The sequence below is a fragment of the Fundulus heteroclitus genome, chromosome 1, assembly GCF_011125445.2.
Source record: "Fundulus heteroclitus isolate FHET01 chromosome 1, MU-UCD_Fhet_4.1, whole genome shotgun sequence".
NCBI lineage: Eukaryota > Metazoa > Chordata > Actinopteri > Cyprinodontiformes > Fundulidae > Fundulus > Fundulus heteroclitus.
The window spans coordinates 32,371,454-32,391,472 of NC_046361.1; the positions used below are offsets into that span (position 1 = coordinate 32,371,454).

Here is a 20,019-nt window from a genome sequence, read left to right on the forward strand (position 1 = left end):
TCTCCCTGCAGCTCTCCACGGTTCCTGCCTGAAATCATCCACCATCGGGCCTGTCCCCAAGAAAACAACCATCACCTGCCTCAACCATTATCATCCTGTTGCTCTGACCCCCGTCATCATGAAATCTTTTGAGAGGATCTTCCTGCAACGCATCAAGGACACCATTCCTGCTGGCCTGGACAGGGAGGACGCTGTTTCGTTGGCACTGCACTCTGCTCTGACTCATCTGCAGCAGCCCAACACCCATGTTAGGATGCTATTCATGGACTTCAGCTCAGCGTTCAACACCGTGCTCCCAAACATGCTGGCTCTGAAGCTCCACAATGTGGGATTATCCACACCTCTCTGCTCCTGGATCAGTGACTTCTTCACCAACAGGCCCCAGGTGGTGAGGATATGGAAACACACATCTGCTCCACTGATCCTCAACACAGGAACACTCCAGGGTTGTGTCCTCATCCCTGCTCTCTTCACTCTTCACCCTTTTTACCCACAACTGCTCAGCTATCCACCTCATGAACACCATTGTGAAGTCTGTGGACGAGACCACTGTAGTGGTAACTTGACCCCATATGGATTTCACTCCGCCTAGCTCCACTCATCCATTTGGGACAGATCCATAGGAATGGAATTTCAGAAGGCTGGGCCTTATCAAAAATCCTTACATATGATTGAATAAGCCACTTGTCTGTCATCTTTATCGACGTGCTATTTCAACCACTCACGCCGAAGCTAACCCGTGACGCTGTGAGAGCAACGCAGGAGAAAACAAAACTTTTTTTTTTCTTTTTAAATGTGTTTACGGCTCTAGTGGCACGCGTTTTATTGACAGTGAGCTGACAGGAAGAGGGAGGAAGACAGGCGGCAAAGCATCGCGGGTCGGAGTCGATCCCAGGCCTCCTAACATGGTTCGCGCTAACCGCTCCACCGGGACGCGCTCGTGGCGGACGCGTCCTGGTGGAGCGGGTGGAGCGGGAGCGAAAACAAAACTTGCCAAATCCGGTCGGGAGAAGGGCGAAAACATCGTTTCCACCAACAAAAGCCTTCAGAGCCGTTCTCTGATGTTCTTTTAATGAAACAATATTAGGTAGATTGGACAACACGGAAGAAATAGCAGCATCAATGTTAACGCTTGCTTCCTCGATGCGAGCCGCCATTGCTATCAAAACAGTCTCACGTCACGGTCGCTTCTCCACTACGTCACATCTATGAAACTCCAGCCCTGCGTCCTGATTGGCTGGACAATAAAATTGGTTGAAGAAATCACTCTCTATGGAAGATGTCCCAGATGGATGTGAGTGAAGCTAGGCGGAGCAAAATCCATCTTGCTAGGGTCAGGTTACTGTAGTGGGTCTCATCTCCAATAATGATGAGACCCACTACAGATGGGAGGTCCACAATCTCACACAGTGGTGCTTCAGGAACAACTTCATCCTGCAAGACCAAGGAGGTCATAGTGAACTACAGGAGGTCCAGGAAGACAGGAACACGCTCCTCTCTGCAGCGAGGAGGAGGTGGTGGATCGTGAGGACAGCATGAATATCCTGGGCATTCACATCTCCACCGACCTCTCCAGGACTGCAAACACCTCCACTTGGTGAAGAAGGCCCAACAACAGCTCTTCTTCCTCAGGAAACTGAAAAGGACTGGACTTTCCCCTGAGCTGCTAAAAAACCTTTTACAGAGCTACCATAGAAAGTATTCTGTCTCTCAGTATTACTGTGTGGAATGGGAGCTGCACAGTTCAGAAGCATCAAATAAAAAACTAATAAACTCAGAAACAGCTTCTTTCCAATAGCTGTAAGAGCTATCACCCCTGCTGAGAAGTTTTTGGTCCATCATATGCTACAATCACACTGGTAATGCCTATTTGCAACCTCTTATTTCTCACATTTCTGTAAATTACTGTAATCACTGCTGTAAATCACCACACAAAAATTACTGCGGTCATGAGTGCATTATTGAAGGAGCGCTGAGGGATTAATTCATGCAACATCCAGTAATTCACAACGTTCGCAAAGGGAAAGATATCAGACTTCTTGGACTCGGATACAAATCTTATCAGACTCTAAGATTATTTTATGCATGCTTTAATGTTTATTATAAAAAAAATACTGTGAATATTAAGTCTGTGTGTCTGTGTTTTATGTTATCCAGGTACACGTGAAACATGTCTCAAAAGAAATTTCATCATGGTAACACATGGTGACAATTAAGATTTTTGACACTGTTGACACTTATTGTTGCTGCATTTGCAGTTCTGTGCAAAAGCATTAGCACAGGACTAGAAACATTCAACGTTTTGCCACACCGTAACCACAAACTTCTTCGGAAGTAGCTGACAAATGTGAGGTTTAAAATAAATTGATGCCTGGTTTCGCAGGAATCTCAGAAGTGTGCCATGCTTTTGTAGTCAATCTCTTCAACTCCAACAAATACCAATAAATAAAATCCAATGTAACAGTCCACAGGTACATAACTCAATATCAGGGCTGCCACTGTTCTTTGACGTCTTTAGTGAACATTAGAGAAGAAACAGCATCAAGAAGATCACGAAACGTACCAGATGGGTCAAGAAGAACATTCTGGAGAAACTTAAACCAGAGTAGTTATAAAAATGTTGAACGTGCCTTGAACACCTGCACCGTTTGGTTCATCATTTGAAGATGGAAAGAGTTAATCACAACTACGCATAATATGCTACTTTCTACATTACAATGAAAGTTATCTACCGTATATGGTGGGCTGCCACTGTCCGGCGAGCGTTCAGGGGCTATAGGTCGTGCTCAGGGACTCAAATAAAGATTTGCTCCAGGTGAGGCTTGAACTCACAACCTCAGCATTGCTCTGCTGACTACTGTCTTATAAGTACCGCGCGCTAACCGATTGCGCCACTGGAGCCTTGCACAACAAACTAATTTGCCAAATATACTGATCATTTAAAAACTCCATGATTGAGACCTTAAGCTGAAACCTAGAAAATGATCTTCAAATTTGATAATGTTACCTAGTTTTATTTTAGCTTTGTTGAACTTTTCTCTGACTTCTAGTTGACAATTTCAAATTCCCAAAAATGTCAACTGTTCAGTCTTCTAAGTTTTGGGCTTTTAAATAACCTTTGTTAATCTAGTTTGTTGTCATGATCTCATGTTTGCAGAAGAGAAGAGAAAGAGAGAGAAAAAAAGCTCACAACTACACACAGTGGCATCCCACTGATCCCTAAGGGATGGAATAAATGCAGAGCACACATTTAATTGTGATGTACAAGTTTTAAAGACAAATAAAAATTACTAATAATGTTACATGGGAGAAGGAGCTACGGTCAGATGAGAACAAAGTTGAACTTCCTGGCTTCCATGCAAAATGCTGCATGTGGATGAGAACTAACGCTTCACATCCCTGTTATGGAGCTAAATACATGGCAGTCCTGAATAAAAACCTGTTAAAGGTTGAAGTAGACTTGAGCCTGGATCAGGACAACGACCCCAAACATACAACCAGAGCTACAATAGAATGCTTTAAATAAAATCATATTAATGTTAGAATGGCACAGATACAGTCAAGAACTAAGTTCATCTGATATCCTATGGCAAGACCTAAAAATGTATGTACACAGACACATTCATCCAACGTGACTGAGCTTTCATTTAGTTCGCAAAGAAAGGCGTCAGACCCTTGATGCTCAAAGCTGGTGGAGATATAACACATAACACTGCAGCTGTAATTGCAGTGAAAGTTGTTTCTCCAAAGCTGTAAATCGGGGAGATTAAATATAAATGCATGCCTCACTTTTCAGGGATTTTTTTATTCTTTTTTGGAAAGCATTTTATCCTCTTCCTTCCACTATACACTACTTTGTGTTAGAAAAATACATGAAATCCGATTAAAAGATATTATGCAAAGAATAGATTACTATGAATACTTTTGCAAGACACTGTATTGATAAAAATAGGATATCAAAAAGTATATAACAATGACAACTGCATTGATATTGAATTATCTATTAATCAATCAAATAGTAACTGTCTGGTTTCCCAGTCAACAGTTGTTTGACAGTGAGGCTACTAACTTTTTTTTTCTGTTACTGTTTACAGTTCAAGATATTTTGGTACAAAAGGTTGACTGTACTTTAAGTTATAATTTTTTTTAATTACCAGCAAACAACCAATGCATTTAATGAGAAAAGATGTGTAAAATCACACCTCTTACTGCTTCTTGGCATCTAATGTTTCTTTTGAGTGTAATTTCTGATATGATGGCTGGGGTGGCCATGCACCCATGTGAGTTTTTTGTGATGAAGAGCAAAGTCTTGTTTTGTTTTATTTATTTATTTATTTATTTATTTAATTGTCTATTAATTTTTCCTATGAAGGAAAAAAGTGGAGAAAGTCAGATTTCACCTACTGTTTTGGATCCATGTGATTTGATCTGAATTGGTGCTGCTCAACTATGACACCTGGTGGTTTCCTAGATTGTATCATCCATATGGCACTATTTAATACAGAGCATCTGAAATATAAATTATGCTTTTTTTCTTAAGCCTGTAACAGACGTTCTTCAAATTTGTCCATATATGTAGCCAAAATATCAGAATTAGCCTGCTATGGTTCAGTATTTATTTTATAGGTCATGTATATAATCTAAAGTTCACTTACTATGCTTCCTTATAAACATTTAGTATAAGCTATACAAAACATGTTCAATAAATATTTTGTACAACATCATTCTCAGATAATAACATTTCACCAACCCAGTTTCACCTATTTTTGAGCTCCTTTTAGAATTAGCTACTTTGGGGCTCTGTCATATTTATGCAAATCAGCTGAAGCTGCCCACGCCCCCCCAACTCAATGTTTACACTCGCACTTTATACGCATAAAACATGGCTGCCATAAAAACATATACACAATAATACAACAGCACACCTTTTGCCTCCTACACAACCAGCACGGATGAAGCAACAGTTTCTGAATGGTAAGTAGCTCATTCCTACAGGGCTGCCTTAAGGCTGGTTAATGCTTGACGCATGTACGTTCTGTGCGGAGACATGAAGACACAATGTCTGTGGCATTTACCCGGGGCTCACACAGTGCAGGTTAAGGCCCTGATCCAGGGCAGGCTTGTCACAGACCCCCACTCACACTGTTCCCAGGGAAAGAGCTTCCAGCTGCGGCTCCAGCTGTAGAAAGGGCCCTCGCAAGAAGTTCACGTGGTCCTTTCTGTTGCTGTTCCTCATAAATGATTAAAAAATAGCTACGGTTTTTCGATTTATAGGCCAAAACTTATTATCCATATGCCTATATATCCTATTTTATCTTCCAAAAGCCCTTCTGTTTCCTGTGTTGCCATTTTGCTTACACTAGTCAAGTTAGCGCAAGTTGGTGTGGTGACTTTCTTGTATCTAGGCCCATTCTTTTCCTGTTTGGCTCCTGAGATTTGGGACCGTAATCCGGGGACCGCTGCGGTATCTGGTCAAACTTTCTTCTTGCAGAATTTTTTGCAGTGCCACACACCCTCGGACCCCCAACCAAACGTTGCTACACATTGATTTTGAACAATTTGGGTTCCTTGCGGCGCCGAAACCGTATCTTCGCGGTATTAGGTTTGAGCATTAGGCATGTCTCGCATCATCCATACCCGTAAGTTTATTTAATTTCTAAATGCTGTCAAATGTGAGGAAGATGTGTTTATAACTGAGAAATTAAGTTGACTGACTGATGAGATAAACCGCTGCCATCTGCATGATTGAGCGTGGTTGCCAAAATGACGTGATATGGTCAAGCAGACCTCGCGGAGGAGAGGTACCAGAACTACATTGAAAGCCATGTTTTTTCAGTCTTTTTCAGTCTATCCTGTTATATATTCCCAACTGCCTCAAAACATCCGCCTGTGAGTGTTTTTTTTTGTTTTTTTTCTTGGCTTGCATTTGATACGTTTAGGAGGCATTTTGGTTGTTTTTGAAAGAATCTGGGGAAAAAATAACATGCTAATAATGCTAGTGGTATTTCCAATGCAAATTAGCATCATGCTAACCTGTAGTTGTCTGAGTAGACTGTCTTGCTATATCTTTTCAACTGCCTAGAAACATCTATCTATGATTATTATGTTTTTATAAAGTGTTGGTTTATGGAAGAGGCATTTTAGTTTTTAGGTCGGAAAAAAAGACTCTAGCGCTAGCATCCCAATGGGATTATCAATGTAAATCTGCATCATGCTAACCGTTAATTGTCTGTTAAGTGTAAGGAAATTATATGCTCATTTTCGGCATGTATTACGTAATGTCAATGTTAAGTTGTGAATGTGATTTATTCCAATAATAATTATAACTTCAATGTAAGATGTGATATAAAAGTCATGTGTTAAATTTTTGTATGTTACAGTTTTGCTTTGCTTGGGTTGCTAGGTGAGTGGGCAGTGCCCTGCGATTGTGACGTAATAATCAGGAGGTTTTTGAAATAGCTCATTTTCCAGACACAAACAAAACATTTACTGATTGCCAAAAAACAGCTAGCTGCAGTAGAGACCCAAATAAAAGTACAAAAGCTCAAAAAAGTGAATTTTTCATAATAGATCACCTTTGAATTTTTTGGGTGTTCTTAGGTATTTTCTGCAATGATTTGGTTTATGGATTCCTACATTTTTCTAAAGCTGCCTTAGTCCTCAGAGAGGGGGGGAGAGGCCGGTCAGTTGGAAACCTGACAGAAAAGTGACTGCCCTATGTAACACCACCACAGGAGGAGTTAACCTGTAGCAGGGCTCGTGGTTAATCTTCTCCTGTGTCCAGCGAAAGGCTTCAAAGTGCTCCCTTGCAGGCTTTTCCCTCCCAGTGTGGAGTTTTATTTTCCTAAACGGAGCAAAACCTCTCTCAGGGAATGAAAATATCGGTGGTGTCCAAGAAGCTGTGGTGCGTCCACAAACAGCTGCTTCTCTTGCTCGCTCCACTGGTTTTTCTGCCTATACTTTTTACTCTGCCAGAAAAGGTAATGCACGCTGCACGCTGTATATGTGTTTAGCCTAATTTTATTCCATAAATTGTGGTAATGAGTTACCTGAAGCAAGATAACTTTGAATCATTTCTTTAGAATTAACAACAAATACATAAGCAACAGGTTTTAACTGATTGAGTAATGAGTGCTGTCTTTATCAATGTAATAAAACATTTTGATAAGTAATTTTCAGACAAAAGATGGGAAATATAAAACAGATTTTAAAAAATCGGTATAGTTTCCTGTCTGTTTGAAGATACCTGTAAAGCTATGGCATAACTGGAAAGCTGACAGGCGTATTTCAATTATTTGTAACCATTTAAATTATTAAACAACAAATTTTCCACGGCATGAACCACTGTAGCTCAGATTTTAGTCTGAAAAGCTTTTTGTAAGGTGACATTAAGCCATTCATTTAAAACTGCTCCTCCTCTTGTAGACTTGACAACATAAAGCATGACCACCGATTGGTAGAAGAAAAGTAACAGGGACTGTTTAACTGTGTGTTTAAGGCAACAGCCCTTTGAGTGACTGTGTCGCTCCTCTTTCAGGAGGGAAGATGCCTTTACGTGGTGATACTGATGGCTACATTTTGGTGCACAGAGGCCCTGCCTCTGGCGGTCACAGCCATGCTTCCAGTCTGTCTCTTTCCAACGTTGGGAATTCTCCCGGCCAAAAAAGTCTGCCCCCAGTACTTCATCGAGACCAACTTCCTCTTCTTCAGCGGCCTTGTGATGGCATCGTCCATCGAGGAGTGGGGCCTGCATCGTAGGATAGCACTGAAGGTCCTCAGTATTGTCGGAGTAAAACCCGCTTGGTGAGGAAGAAGTTTGGATTGAGGATTCGTTAGTGTAATGTCTGTGAAACTAATCATAAATAGTCATCCTGATCTGCTTCTTCTTAAACCACATTTGGCTCAAATGTAGTGCACGTTTTTCTTGTAAAATATCTTGTTTCCAAAGAAAAATTCCAGGTAAAAAGTAGAGAAGACCCAGACTTAATACTGTCATAAAGATTGTTCCTGTCAAGGATTAAGGTGGAGTTCTGCAAGCTGGAAACTTTGTTCATTAATTTCACAGGCTCATCCTGGGAATGATGATGACCTCCTCCTTCCTTTCCATGTGGCTGAGCAACACTGCAACAACAGCCATGATGCTTCCTATTGCAAATGCCATACTGGAGAGCCTGTTTGGGGACCTGGAGACCCTGAAGAAAAAGTGCAAATCTCCAGAGGATCACGACAGTGCTATAATAAATGGTAATGGGCACGTTTGTAGTGTTTTCAATAGGAAACCAGGATTATTTCCATCAAAACAATCTAAACACAAGTTTAGAAATACTGATTGAAGTGTCAAGAATATCATTGCTCATTTTGATTATCTCAGAAAGGATAACATTTTATCCCGGTTTATTGAGACTGTCAGCATAACGTTTGGTGCAGTTCCTCGACATTATAGCTCCCGTAGCAACAGAAAACAAGGAATAAGCTCAGAATAAGCCACTGAATTCTGACTGCATGCATTAAACATGGACAGACACAATCAGTGACAAGTTTACAAACATAGTTGCACATTTATTTGTGGAGGGGGTAAATGTTTCCCGGGGGAAATTGTTGGAAAAAAACAAGTGAAGTGTGGATGGACGAATCAGCTTCAGGAAGCATTTAAAGCAAGAGTTTTTAATTTAGCTACTATAACACAAAAAAGTGTAAATATATACGCTCACGGATATAAATTCCCAGCGTGTCACCCAGCAAATAATCTGTACACAGAAAGACAAGATGGTTATTGGTTTGTGTTACCTTCCCTGTATGAGCCTTTAATATGTAATCTGATGGATGAACTTTGTGCAGTTTCCGATACACTGAGTACTTTGATGCAGGGTTAGTCAGTCATCAAATAGTAATTGATTACTGTTTTCTTACCATGTCAGATTCATGTTAAATACATGTAGAAAATACATGTTAAATACATGTAGTCCTCTGAAACAGCTGAAGTACATTATACATGTCAGGTTTACTCTTTTGGATTTCAACCTAACCAAACCTCTACTCCAATTTGATTTCTTTTAGGGCAGACCTCACTGAAGCTCCATCCGCTGCCAGCAGAGCCTTCTGAAAAACAAATGCTGTCAATGGATGGGTAAAGAGCGCAGAGAGAGATCCTTTTGGTAGCGATTTCTTAGAGGATTTCCTGAATTTAAATGGAATTCAGGAAACACTTGACCTATTCTGGTTATAGTTTGCTGATTTGGTGTGTTCTGTTCAATCTCAAAAGTCAGAATCTAAGTCCATACTTGAAGAAATATATCCTGTAGCATCTCTTTTAGTTAAAATCCCTGAAGCTAGAGTTAAACCATCAGTTCCAGGCTCAAAAGTCCAACATGGCAACACAATGGAAAAAGCACAATTAAAATACTATAGTTGTATTAGTAAATCTACTGCAAATAGTGCACAATGCGCCATTGTACACAGTTCTTCTTCTTGCAATTAATCAGTCAGACATAGTTTTCACAAACATGTACAAGTGAATATGTTGCTTTTTATGTTGCTACAGTTCTTTTGTTGTTAGAGATGTAATTTCCAGATCAAAACTCCTATTTCGGACACCCATAAGGATATGGTTGGTTAGCTAAGCTCAGGGGTCTGCAACCTATGTCTCTGGTACCACAAGTGGCTCTTAGGACCTTCCACAACAGCTCTTAATAACAGTGCCTAAAAATGATATAGAAACAAACAAAAAAAAATAAATAAATATCGATGTAACAGATACAGTTTTAACAGTTTATCAGCCTTTTCTCAGAATATTTGCATTGCATTTCCAAAACAGAATGACCCTAACCTGGCATAGCATAAAAAGAAAGAAAGAAACAAACAAACAAACAAAATCTTTATTTGTTATTGCAATTGTACATTCCAATAGAATATGTCTTCTGCATCCCTATCCTTTTCAGATAGGATGTGATTTGTGCTGCACTTGCAGCTGGGTTTAGCGCATTTCGCTGCGCTGGCTGTTCAATGCTGCGCTGCCTGTTTGGCGCAATGCTTGCTGCGTTGGCGGATCTAGTCATTTGTTTTGCTGTCAGCAGCAAAAATGTATCTGTCCAGTGCAAAGAAGCAAGTGCTAGCACAAGCCCTGCTGGTAAGCAGTAAAAACTATGAAGAAGAGGCATTAAGGGTGCACAAAAATTTTGCTTTCTGGTCTTTCCAGCCGATGGCCCAGTTTCTATTGGCTGTGCCTGTATTTGGCACTGTGCACTGTGGTTGACTGTGGCGTTTTTTTTTTACTTAGAAATGTTATAAAAGTAGGATGTTTTAAATTAATCGCTAACAGGATACAGATTGTAGATCCATATAATGTAATTTAATAACAATATTTTGTCAGTAGCATTGTAGTTGTTATGGAAAATGTTAATTCATGTCTTTAAACTTTAATAAGGATCGATGCTGTGGAAACTACAGACATGAGGACAGCTGAGGAGATCCGATCAGAGTCAGAGTATCAGCTAAAAGTGTGGAAAGGATTCTTGATCTGTATTCCTTACGCTGCCAGTATTGGAGGGACAGCCACATTGACAGGCACTGCACCAAACCTTATTCTGATTGGTCAGCTCAAAAGGTACATTTTCACTTTAAAAAAAAAAAGCATTACTATAGGAAGTTACTCTATTTTCCAGTGATCATGCTGTTCCTTACAGCTACTTCCCAGACTGTGATCTTATCAACTTTGGCTCTTGGTTCGCCTTTGCCTTCCCGCTTATGCTTCTCTTCCTGTTTTTGGGATGGATATGGATCTCTTTTCTTTATGGTGGACTGAATACAAGGTAATGTTGGATTTCAAACATTATTTGATTTAAAGATATCATTCTATAATGTGGTAAATGATTGGAATCCTGTATCATGACACTAATTTTGTGTTAGTGAAAATATACAGGTCTATTGTCACTTTTAGTTTCAAATATGTTACACCTTTTATTTAAAACAGGTTGTGCTTCACAAAACATGACCATAGAGCCCAGGCAGAAGCCAGAGCCAGAGCTCTAATTAAAGAAGATTACAGAAAACTGGGACCCATAAAGTGAGGATTTGTGTACGCTTTTTAATCTCATACAAATAACTCATCAATAAATTTAGAGTTACAGTACCTCTTATTCATTTTTAATTTCAGTTTTGCAGAAGGGGCCATCTCTTTCTTTTTTATTTTATTCGCTGTTCTTCTGTTCACAAGAGATCCCAAATTTGTTACTGGCTGGTCAGTGTTTTTCAAAAAAGGGTAAGAATGTTTTGAAATGAGAACAGGTTTCACTCTTTGGGAATGCTGACATGTTTTATCTATTTTTCAAACTTATTGTCTCTGCTTCTTGTTTTTCTTGCAGGTATGTCTCAGACGCTGTCACTGGTGTCATCATCGTGTCCATTTTGTTCTTCTTCCCATCACAGAAACCATCTCTGAGTTGGTGGTTTGACCCACAAGGTTGGTCACATGTCAAAAGTTAAAATTTATGATTACATTTTTAGGATAAACTTATGCACTCTTCTCTACAGTAGCTGTTGCAAAATGCACAAAGCAGGCAGAGGAATGTTAATAATGTAGATTAGAGAGTCTTAGTAAATTTCCCGTCTGGAAGTGAGACTGTACTTTCTCTGTTTCTGTGATTAGAGTAATCTTTCAAAGCTCTGTAGTTGCACCTTGTGTTTTCTGTTTATATGTGTTTGAAAACTTGCATTTTGCATTTCCTTCTTTGGTGGAACATACAGTTCTGTGAGAAAATAATAGCCCCCATACAAATGAATTTTCTTGAATGTCATATTTATTTCAGCAGATCACCAGAAATGCTATCCAAATAAACTTTGGCCTATGTGAAAATGTATTTAATTACAACCAGTCCAGTTCAATAAGGACATTAGTAAAATTAAGTCTGTCTGACAGCTACAAAATCTTAAAAAAAAAAAAAACATATCATGCCCTAATTTAAAGGAAGACAAGAACAGGCAAGAGACAAAGTCATGGGCATTAATCCAGGAAAGGTTAAAAAGCCATTTGTGCGGCTTTGAGACTTAAGTGAATAACAGTGAAAGCCATTATTCACAAACGGAGAATTCATGCAACAGTGGTAAACCTACCCTGGAAGACCTACCAAAATTACTCTTATAATGCATGAACAACTCATCTGGGAGTTTAAAAAGAACCCCAAACAAGGTCAAAACTACTACCAGCTTCACTTGCTCTAGCTAAAGTCAATTCTCATGACACAACAATAAGAAAGAGACCAGGCAAGAACGGCATCCATGGAAACGTTCAAAGGTGAAACTCACTCACTACCGACCAAAAAACACCTTCATGGGCTCCAAGATGTTTGTGAAGTATTGTGTAGACTGACAAGATAAAAATGTAACTTTTTGGAGGTCCAACGTTGTATTTCAGAATAAGAATCATCGTATCAACAGTAGTACAACATGGTGGTTGTAGTGTAATGGTTGGGGCTGATTTGCTGCTTTAGGACCTGGACAACATGGCATAATAGATGGAACCATTAATTCTACTCTCTACCACAAAATCCTCAAGGTGAATGTTTGGCCATCATGAATGTAGGGTCAAGCTCATTTGGGTTACGCAGCAGAACACCAGTAATTCCACTTCTAACAGGCTTGATTAAAAAAAAAAACACCTATATAGTCTAGTCAAAGTTTGAACTTAAGGCCCAAATGAAAACGATATTAGATTTATCCACAAAGGTTTTGTGTCGCTTAGTCTGTGCGTCCAAATGGATCTGGCTTTTTTTGAAGACTGTAAATGATACATTTTGAAAACGAATCCCTAAGTAGATGAATTTCAAAACGGCGGTTTTGTGTCTTCGTGTGTACCTGCAAGCCGCATCTTTTCTGAAACAAAGACTTCATAGCTTCGCCTCTCTCACACAAATACCAACAAACAAGGCGTCGTTCTGTGTTCCATTTATGCAAAGGCGAAAATTGGATTTGTCATTGCTGTTAGTAGCGTCCTCACACTCTTCCTTTCTGATGAGCCCGCTCTACACCACATGTCCCCTGCCAACCCACACACAGATCAAGTTGAACATGCATAGATGTTTGTGTTTGATCGTGTTTATTTCACATATGTTGTTTTTTGGGTTTTTTTTGCATGTTTCCGTAGCAGTGTCACAGCGTTTCGAGCGGTGCTGCGTCCTCTCATGTGGCTGTGTGGGGTTTTTTTACTCGTTTGTGCAAATTTACCGTGTTCCTCTTTGTGTAAACATGGCTAAATCTCATTGAGATGCTGTTGCATGACCCTAAACAGGTCTTTATGCTTGAAAGTCCTGCCATGTGGCTGAATTAGAAACAATTCTGCAATGAAGAGTGGGCCAAAATCCCTCATAGCCAACTATGACAAACGTTTATTGGCAGTTGATGACACCGATTGTGCTTTAGGGGTGAATTACGTTTTCACAAAGAGCCATAATGGTATAAATTGCTTTTTTCAGCTACTACATTAAATAATGCTTTGATAACTACTGTACATGTATTTATTCAGGTTATCTTTGATTCTTAGGATTTGTTTAATGATCTGAAACATTTAAATGTGACAAAAAGAAAAATCTGAAGAAAATCTTCATAGCTCTGTAGATGTGTTTACCCGATCAAACAGCGGGGACTTGCCTTTCTCTTTTGAGAACAAACAAGCCACCATAATGTAAATCATGAGAACTTAGTTTGAAGGCTTATTTTTAAGTCAGAGCTTTGGTGAACATTATGTATCCTTGTGGTCATGGTAAGAATCCGGGCCATGAATGTAATTTATTGTCTCCTCTAAAAGACAAAGACTCTACACTGAGAGTGCACTGGTATGTGGACATTTGGTGTCCGTCGAAAGACTAGGGCACATGTGCAATGAGATTGTGTTTGTTATGTTCAGCTGGTCAAATAAACCCCTGGACACTAACCAAAAAAAACAAAGCATGGGGCTCATTGGTATTTCAGAATTTCGGGTCAAACAGTTGAAGGGAAGAGAATTAAGTGTAATGACCTGCAGTTGATTGAACCATAAAGAATGTGGTTTTAATTACATACTTCTGTTCTTAATTGCATATAAAAACGTTAGCAAGAGTGACTTTGTAAGGTCTTGGACATTTAAAGATGTCCACCATGAAAACCCTTGCAGAGATCATTAAGATAATTTCTGCTTCCTTTTCTTCTACCTTTTTTCTCAGCTGTAAACACTCCATATGTTCCTCTGCTTTCATGGAAAAAAGCCCAGGACTCTGTTCCCTGGAATATTATTCTCTTGCTCGGAGGCGGCTTTGCAATGGCCAAAGCTTGTGAGGTAAGGCGTTTCTTATCTCAAATGAGCTTTGTACTCTAAAGCCATAAACTAATTGGAGCTTTTTTGTCTAGTCTTTATGTTTTCCGACAAACTCAATAGCTTGTTACAACTTGGAAGCTATTCCTGGAAACGTAGGTATGGTAATTGATTCAATAAAATCAGAGAAAATAAAAACGTCAATCTGTACTGGGGATTAGAGGAACTAATCTAGGACTGATCAGCCAATCAGATCAATGCAGTAAACTGCTTTACAAAAAAGCTCTGTTAACAAAACGGGGGGGAAATATTTTCCTCTGAGAATTATGTTTCTCTTTACGCTTCTTGTATGGAAGAAAATCAACAGCAGGAAATATAGTTGAAACCAAATGTTTATATACACTGTAATTTATATGTGACTTTAAATTAGTATAAATATTTCTTGTTTTAATTCAGTTAGGATAATCAAAATTATTTCCATGTGCAAAATTTTAAAATAATAAGATAATTAAATGTATTATTATTATTATTTGATTATTATTTTTGTAACTTTCTTCAAATTTAGAAGTTTACATTTCCAATTACTTGGTTTTTAAACAATATGGGAACTTCTATATGATAATGTCATTGCACTTTAAGTTTCTGATTAATTCCCAACATTTTGTGGATATATACTAAGGCAGCGCCTCAAACAAGTTGCTGCCTAGTGTGACCACTGAAAACCTACAGTAATAAGGCAAGATATCAGGAAGATATCTTTACTTATCTCCAGGTGCCTGGAGGTACCACCAGCATCTGCTCAAACAATTGTGCATAAGTATAAATATCATGGAATGTAAAGTTTTGTGTCACAGAGATTTAATTTGGTGCCAAATCAACCCCATTAAAAGCTAAATAACTTGTAACTTGTAAATTGGTAAGAGGGTGTTTTTATCTACAGAGAAATGAGTCTTGCGCTGATATGACCTGAAAGGCCACTCAGCGAGGGAGAAGCCATTACCATGTTTGGAAACACAAAAAGAAAGCCATTAATGACCATTGTTACATTTGGAAAAGGGAGGAAGGTCGGAAATCTGAGAAAACCAACCCGACAGAGAAGTATGGGGGTGGCAGTATCGTTACAAAGTATTGAAGCAACATCTCAAGACAGCAGAAAGCAAGAACTTAAAGCATGAGTGCAAATAGACTTTCAAATGGACCCTGAGTTTGCAGCCAGATTGGTTACAAAGTAGCTTCAGGTTGAGTGGTTATCTCAAAACCCTGATTTCACTCCCATTGAAACATTTGCTGCTGGAGCAGAAATTTGGCTCAGTTGCACCAGTTTGGGCCAAATGTCCAGTAGAGTGAGAATACTTTGGATACCCAAAGTCATACAATTTAAGGTAGTAACAATGAAAAAATGTTGCTAAAATGTATGTACAGCTCTGACATAGGGCTGGATGACATAGGGGGAAAAAAACCATATCGATAAAACAGAAATAAGATTGATTGATATCGATAATTATCAAAAGATTTAAAACATAATATATTTTAAGTACAGCCCTTATGCTGTTGCTTAATTACCTATTTTTTTACAAAGAACACTGGATTCAAACACATTCCTTTATTCAACCAGATTTTTACCAAAACTGTAAGCCTTATAAAAACGAAAACAACAACATGTGCTCTCTAAACTCTTTGAAGCTTGGTGACGGCGCGTTCATGGGTCTCCGTTTGTAATTTGAAACCCAGGAATGAACCAACCTAAGAGGCTAGAATGCAAAGGGAAGGAAAACTGTCCCTCTATTGAACTTTTTATTGACACCTTTTTTTCCATTGAACCACACATCTATCGATCGGTAAATATTGTTATTGAATTATTGTCCGGCCCTACTCTGACATTAAAGACAGTCATAAAGAATCTCTCTAAAACAATGTAATTATTTGGGTATTTAGCAAACAGAAATTATTTGGGTAATCCTATCTGACCTCATACAAGATACGTTTAGTCTGATTCAGTGTCAGAGTAAAGAAATGTGTCTCTCTATAACATCTTTCACAGGAAAATCTCTGAAAAAATGCCATGCTGCATCAATTGATGCTTGAAAATATATTTTGTGAATTTCAGCTATTTCTTTAGACAGTGAGCTACCGACATGTTGGTGTAGTAGGTGCTTCATGTCTGGTTGAGATTTATGGCAGAGCTTAATGTGATATTAGGGTTTTTATTTCACTCTGGTCAGGTTGAAAGAATGCTCCTGGAAACAGTCCACAAAATTCGGTTTGAATAAAACATTTTTCCTCCAGCATTTGCAATTATTCATGTTCCTTACTTGCTTTGCTGGTTGTGCTTTTATTGGTTCTTTTCTGAAATGTAGTTTATTATGTTTTTATTTGATCTTTGACCGTTAACCTAGATATTTTTGGCTTTTGGCAGGAGTCCGGCCTTGCCTCCTGGATTGGAGGCCACCTCCAGCCTTTGGCTGAAGTTCCCCCCGCTGTAGCTGTGATGTTGATCACTGCTTTCCTGGCCTGTTTTACTGAGTTTGCAAGCAACACAGCCACTATTATCATATTTCTACCTGTCATTGCTGAGCTGGTAAGATGATCAACTAAAATTACAGATTATGAGCACTTTATATTAGTGTACACCTGTGTTTATATGTTTCCCTTGGGCAAAAGGATCTAGATGCACTAATTTAAACAATAATATCTGTTTTATATTTGTTTTAGTGTCTGCAGTGATAGATATTAGACTTGATAGTTTCTGTATATTTTGTAGTAGTATAAAGATACTGGTAAATATGGCACCAGAGGAAAAAAACTGGATGCTCCTGTCAAAACAGTGGAAACTAATTTAGTAAATTATGAACAAGGTCAGCTGCAGCGTTTCTCTTTATTGAGGCCCACTAGAAGGTGTGTTAAACTCCAGCAATGGATGTCCTCATGTTTGGGGCCTGTTGGACATTAACTGCTGCTGATATAGTAATGATTATCTAAAGGCTTCATTGCGTTCTGTAATTTTTGCCTTTGCACAAAAAATGTCAACAGAATGTGTGGGTTCAACAATTTGTGCCATAATAATTGACAATTGATTCAAGACGAAACAGGATACAAAGCCAGGATTATACGTTAAGTTATATGTGCCCAATTGGTAATTTTTAGGTAATTGTAAGATTTCTTTGGGCAAATTGATCAGAATGATCAGTCTTGTAGTCGGCTGTGTTGAGATACAACCAGCATTTTATGCAGTTTATGCAGTTTTCACATGATACCGAATGTATCGGTATCATGTCTATACCAGTACCATAGGACCATGTAGAAATGCCAACTTTTAAATTGTATTATGGGCTAAATGCATAAAGGGTGTTTATTTTTGTGTAATGATTTTATGAATTCAACCCATTATGGCTTTACTTTCAACCCAGTTAGTCAGCTAGTTTATTAGTTCTCTCTTTTTTTACACTGCCTAAGGACGTAATAAAAAAGATAATACCAGCTGAGAGGGAACTTTAGCAGGACAGATGGCGTGAGAATATCTTACTTTCATAGCATATTCTTTTTTATGAGTTGCAATCTGCTTTAAATGCATAAGGGCAATATTTGCCAGCTTTGGCTGTTTTTGTTGTTATTGTAATAATAGCATCTGTATTCACTAAAGGTTTTTGCAGTAAGAAGCACACATTGAACATGTCTTATAAATTCAATTCCTTTAAGTCTTTTGCAAATGAAATTTTTAAGAGCAGAACTGTCTCTGCAGGCCATTCGTGTCTCTGTGAACCCTCTGTACTTCATGATCCCTGCCACAGTGGGATGTTCATATGCCTTCATGCTCCCTGTGTCCACACCGCCCAACTCCATCGCATTCGCATCCGGACATCTCATGGTCAAAGACATGGTAATGTCCTGGCGCCGACTCTTGACACGATTCGCTTTGAAAGACCAGCGGTCCTCATGCTTTCTGTCCCCCTGTCTCAGGTGAAAACCGGCTTTGTGATGAATATCCTGGGGATCCTCTCAGTCTCTCTGGCTATGAACACGTGGGGCGTCACCATGTTCAACCTGAGCTCTTACCCGGAGTGGGCGCACGCTTCCAACAACACAATGAAGTCAATCAATGCCACACTCTGATGATGTAAATGCAGACTGTATATAGATATATAACTAAACCTATACATGGACACGTCTTTTTTTTTTTTATGTCTGTTCTGTTGCTAAAACACCACAAGGCTCGGTTACTCCTGTTACTTCCTCTGCTGCCTTTAGGAAGCTTTTTGTAATTATTGCTTCATACGTTTCATACTTTATTCTTTGCTTCACAGATTTTAAATTAATTATGTGAATATGATGTACAGAATGCCGCATTGTCATACACTGTTTTATAGGCTGGAAGTACTGACTGCCTTTCTAGACATATGCATTTGTGTGATATCCCATCTTTCCAGACCCAGAATGAGGTCAGACACTAATGCTGGACTAGAAGATCTGGCTCTCAGTTTCTTCTCTAATTCATCCTTAGGGTGTTTAAGTTCAGGGTCAGTGCAGGCCGATCAACCTCGTCCACACCGAACGAGCTCTATGGACCTTTGTGCACCGGTGCCAAGTCACGTTGGTACAGGAAGGGGTTTAATATTGTCCAAAATGTCTTAGGATGCTGAAGCCTTGAGAGGTCCTTTCACCGGTGCCAAAGGACCGAGCCCCACCCCTGAAAAACAGCGTCACACCATTACCCCTTAGCATCAAAGTTGAAAAAGCATTAGCCCTTCCCCTAAAAACTGCCAAACTCAAAACTCTTCCCTTGGTTTGCAAGAAGGGAGAGGCATGAACACATCCCCGCTGCTCAAGAGTCTGTTGTACTTTACGCCAGGGGTTCCCAAACTTTTCAGCCCGCGACCCCCAAAATGCCAGAGACCGGTGACACCATTTTGGCGAGGGGGGATTTTTTTTTTTATTATGAGAGTAAAGTCGTAAAATTACGAGAATAAAGTAAGATTTTTGTAAGAACTCTTACAAAAAGTGCAGCCTTCCCCCCTGCATTAAAATGAGAAATGTGGAGAAATTTGTAAAGTTATACTTTGATATCGGTTTTACAAATAAGTAAACGCTACATCTTTTTAGCACATCAGCATCAAATCATCTTGTGATCCCCCAGGGGTCCCAACCCCCACTTTGGGAGCCCCTGCCTTACACTTTCACATGTAAGACATGCTTTGCTATCTTTTTTGTGACTTTTTGTAACTTGGATGCAGCTGCTTGGCTATAAAAACCCATTCCATTAAGCGCTCGACACAAAGTTCTTGAGCTTATCTGAAGGAAAAATGAAGTTAAGAGGTCTGTAGCCAACAGATTTCCACATTATGCACCTCCTACCACTTTGTGACTTAGCTTCTGGTCAAGTTTAAGTAACTCTATTTGTACCTGTAGATAAAAATAGAGCCATCAGCCACCATTCGTCACATACACATTTCAACTTATACATGACAGCCAGAAAAATAAATACATGAAATTAGAATAAAGACAGAAACTGGAACCAGACATAATACCAAAAACTACAGTCTTAGCGATGGCTACTGGCACAAAATCTGTAATTCCTGATCACTCCAACTGGTTATAATGGTAATAATAGTTGACCGTGGAAAATTTAGGAGCTAGAATATTTCACAATCTCACTTAATAAACAGATAGCATCGCATCACAAAACAACTGTGAACCCTGAGAGGAAGCCAGACTTGCACAGGTGTTTGTGGAGGCAGTCTGCA

At 39.2% G+C, this 20,019-nt stretch overlaps 1 protein-coding gene and 1 non-coding gene across 2 annotated transcripts; one reads left to right on the forward strand and one right to left on the reverse strand.

The window, feature by feature from the left end:
- Nucleotides 1-2,807: 2,807 nt before the first annotated feature.
- trnai-uau lies at nt 2,808-2,901 on the reverse strand. Its single transcript has 2 exons — nt 2,864-2,901; nt 2,808-2,843 (listed from the first exon to the last, which is right to left on the reverse strand). It is a non-coding gene; the product is annotated as a tRNA-Ile (tRNA).
- Nucleotides 2,902-6,742: 3,841 nt separating this feature from the next.
- On the forward strand, nt 6,743-19,205 carry slc13a3 (solute carrier family 13 member 3). Its single transcript, XM_012875639.3, has 13 exons — nt 6,743-6,980; nt 7,538-7,803; nt 8,066-8,244; nt 9,058-9,127; nt 10,424-10,603; nt 10,683-10,808; nt 10,970-11,062; nt 11,153-11,257; nt 11,361-11,458; nt 14,193-14,305; nt 16,698-16,859; nt 18,021-18,158; nt 18,239-19,205. Exons 1-13 carry the CDS (start codon nt 6,873-6,875, stop codon nt 18,389-18,391), a joined length of 1,791 nt encoding a protein of 596 aa, XP_012731093.1. The 5' UTR covers nt 6,743-6,872; the 3' UTR covers nt 18,392-19,205.
- Nucleotides 19,206-20,019: the final 814 nt, after the last annotated feature.

Bases quoted from the DNA above. Each gene is read 5' to 3' on its own strand.
- slc13a3 (XM_012875639.3), top strand. From the start codon at position 6,873: ATGAAAATATCGGTGGTGTCCAAGAAGCTGTGGTGCGTCCACAAACAG. The intron at 11,063-11,152 runs GTGAGGATTTGT...TTTTAATTTCAG, and splicing joins AGAAAACTGGGACCCATAAA to TTTTGCAGAAGGGGCCATCT. The intron at 14,306-16,697 runs GTAAGGCGTTTC...GGCTTTTGGCAG, and splicing joins CAATGGCCAAAGCTTGTGAG to GAGTCCGGCCTTGCCTCCTG.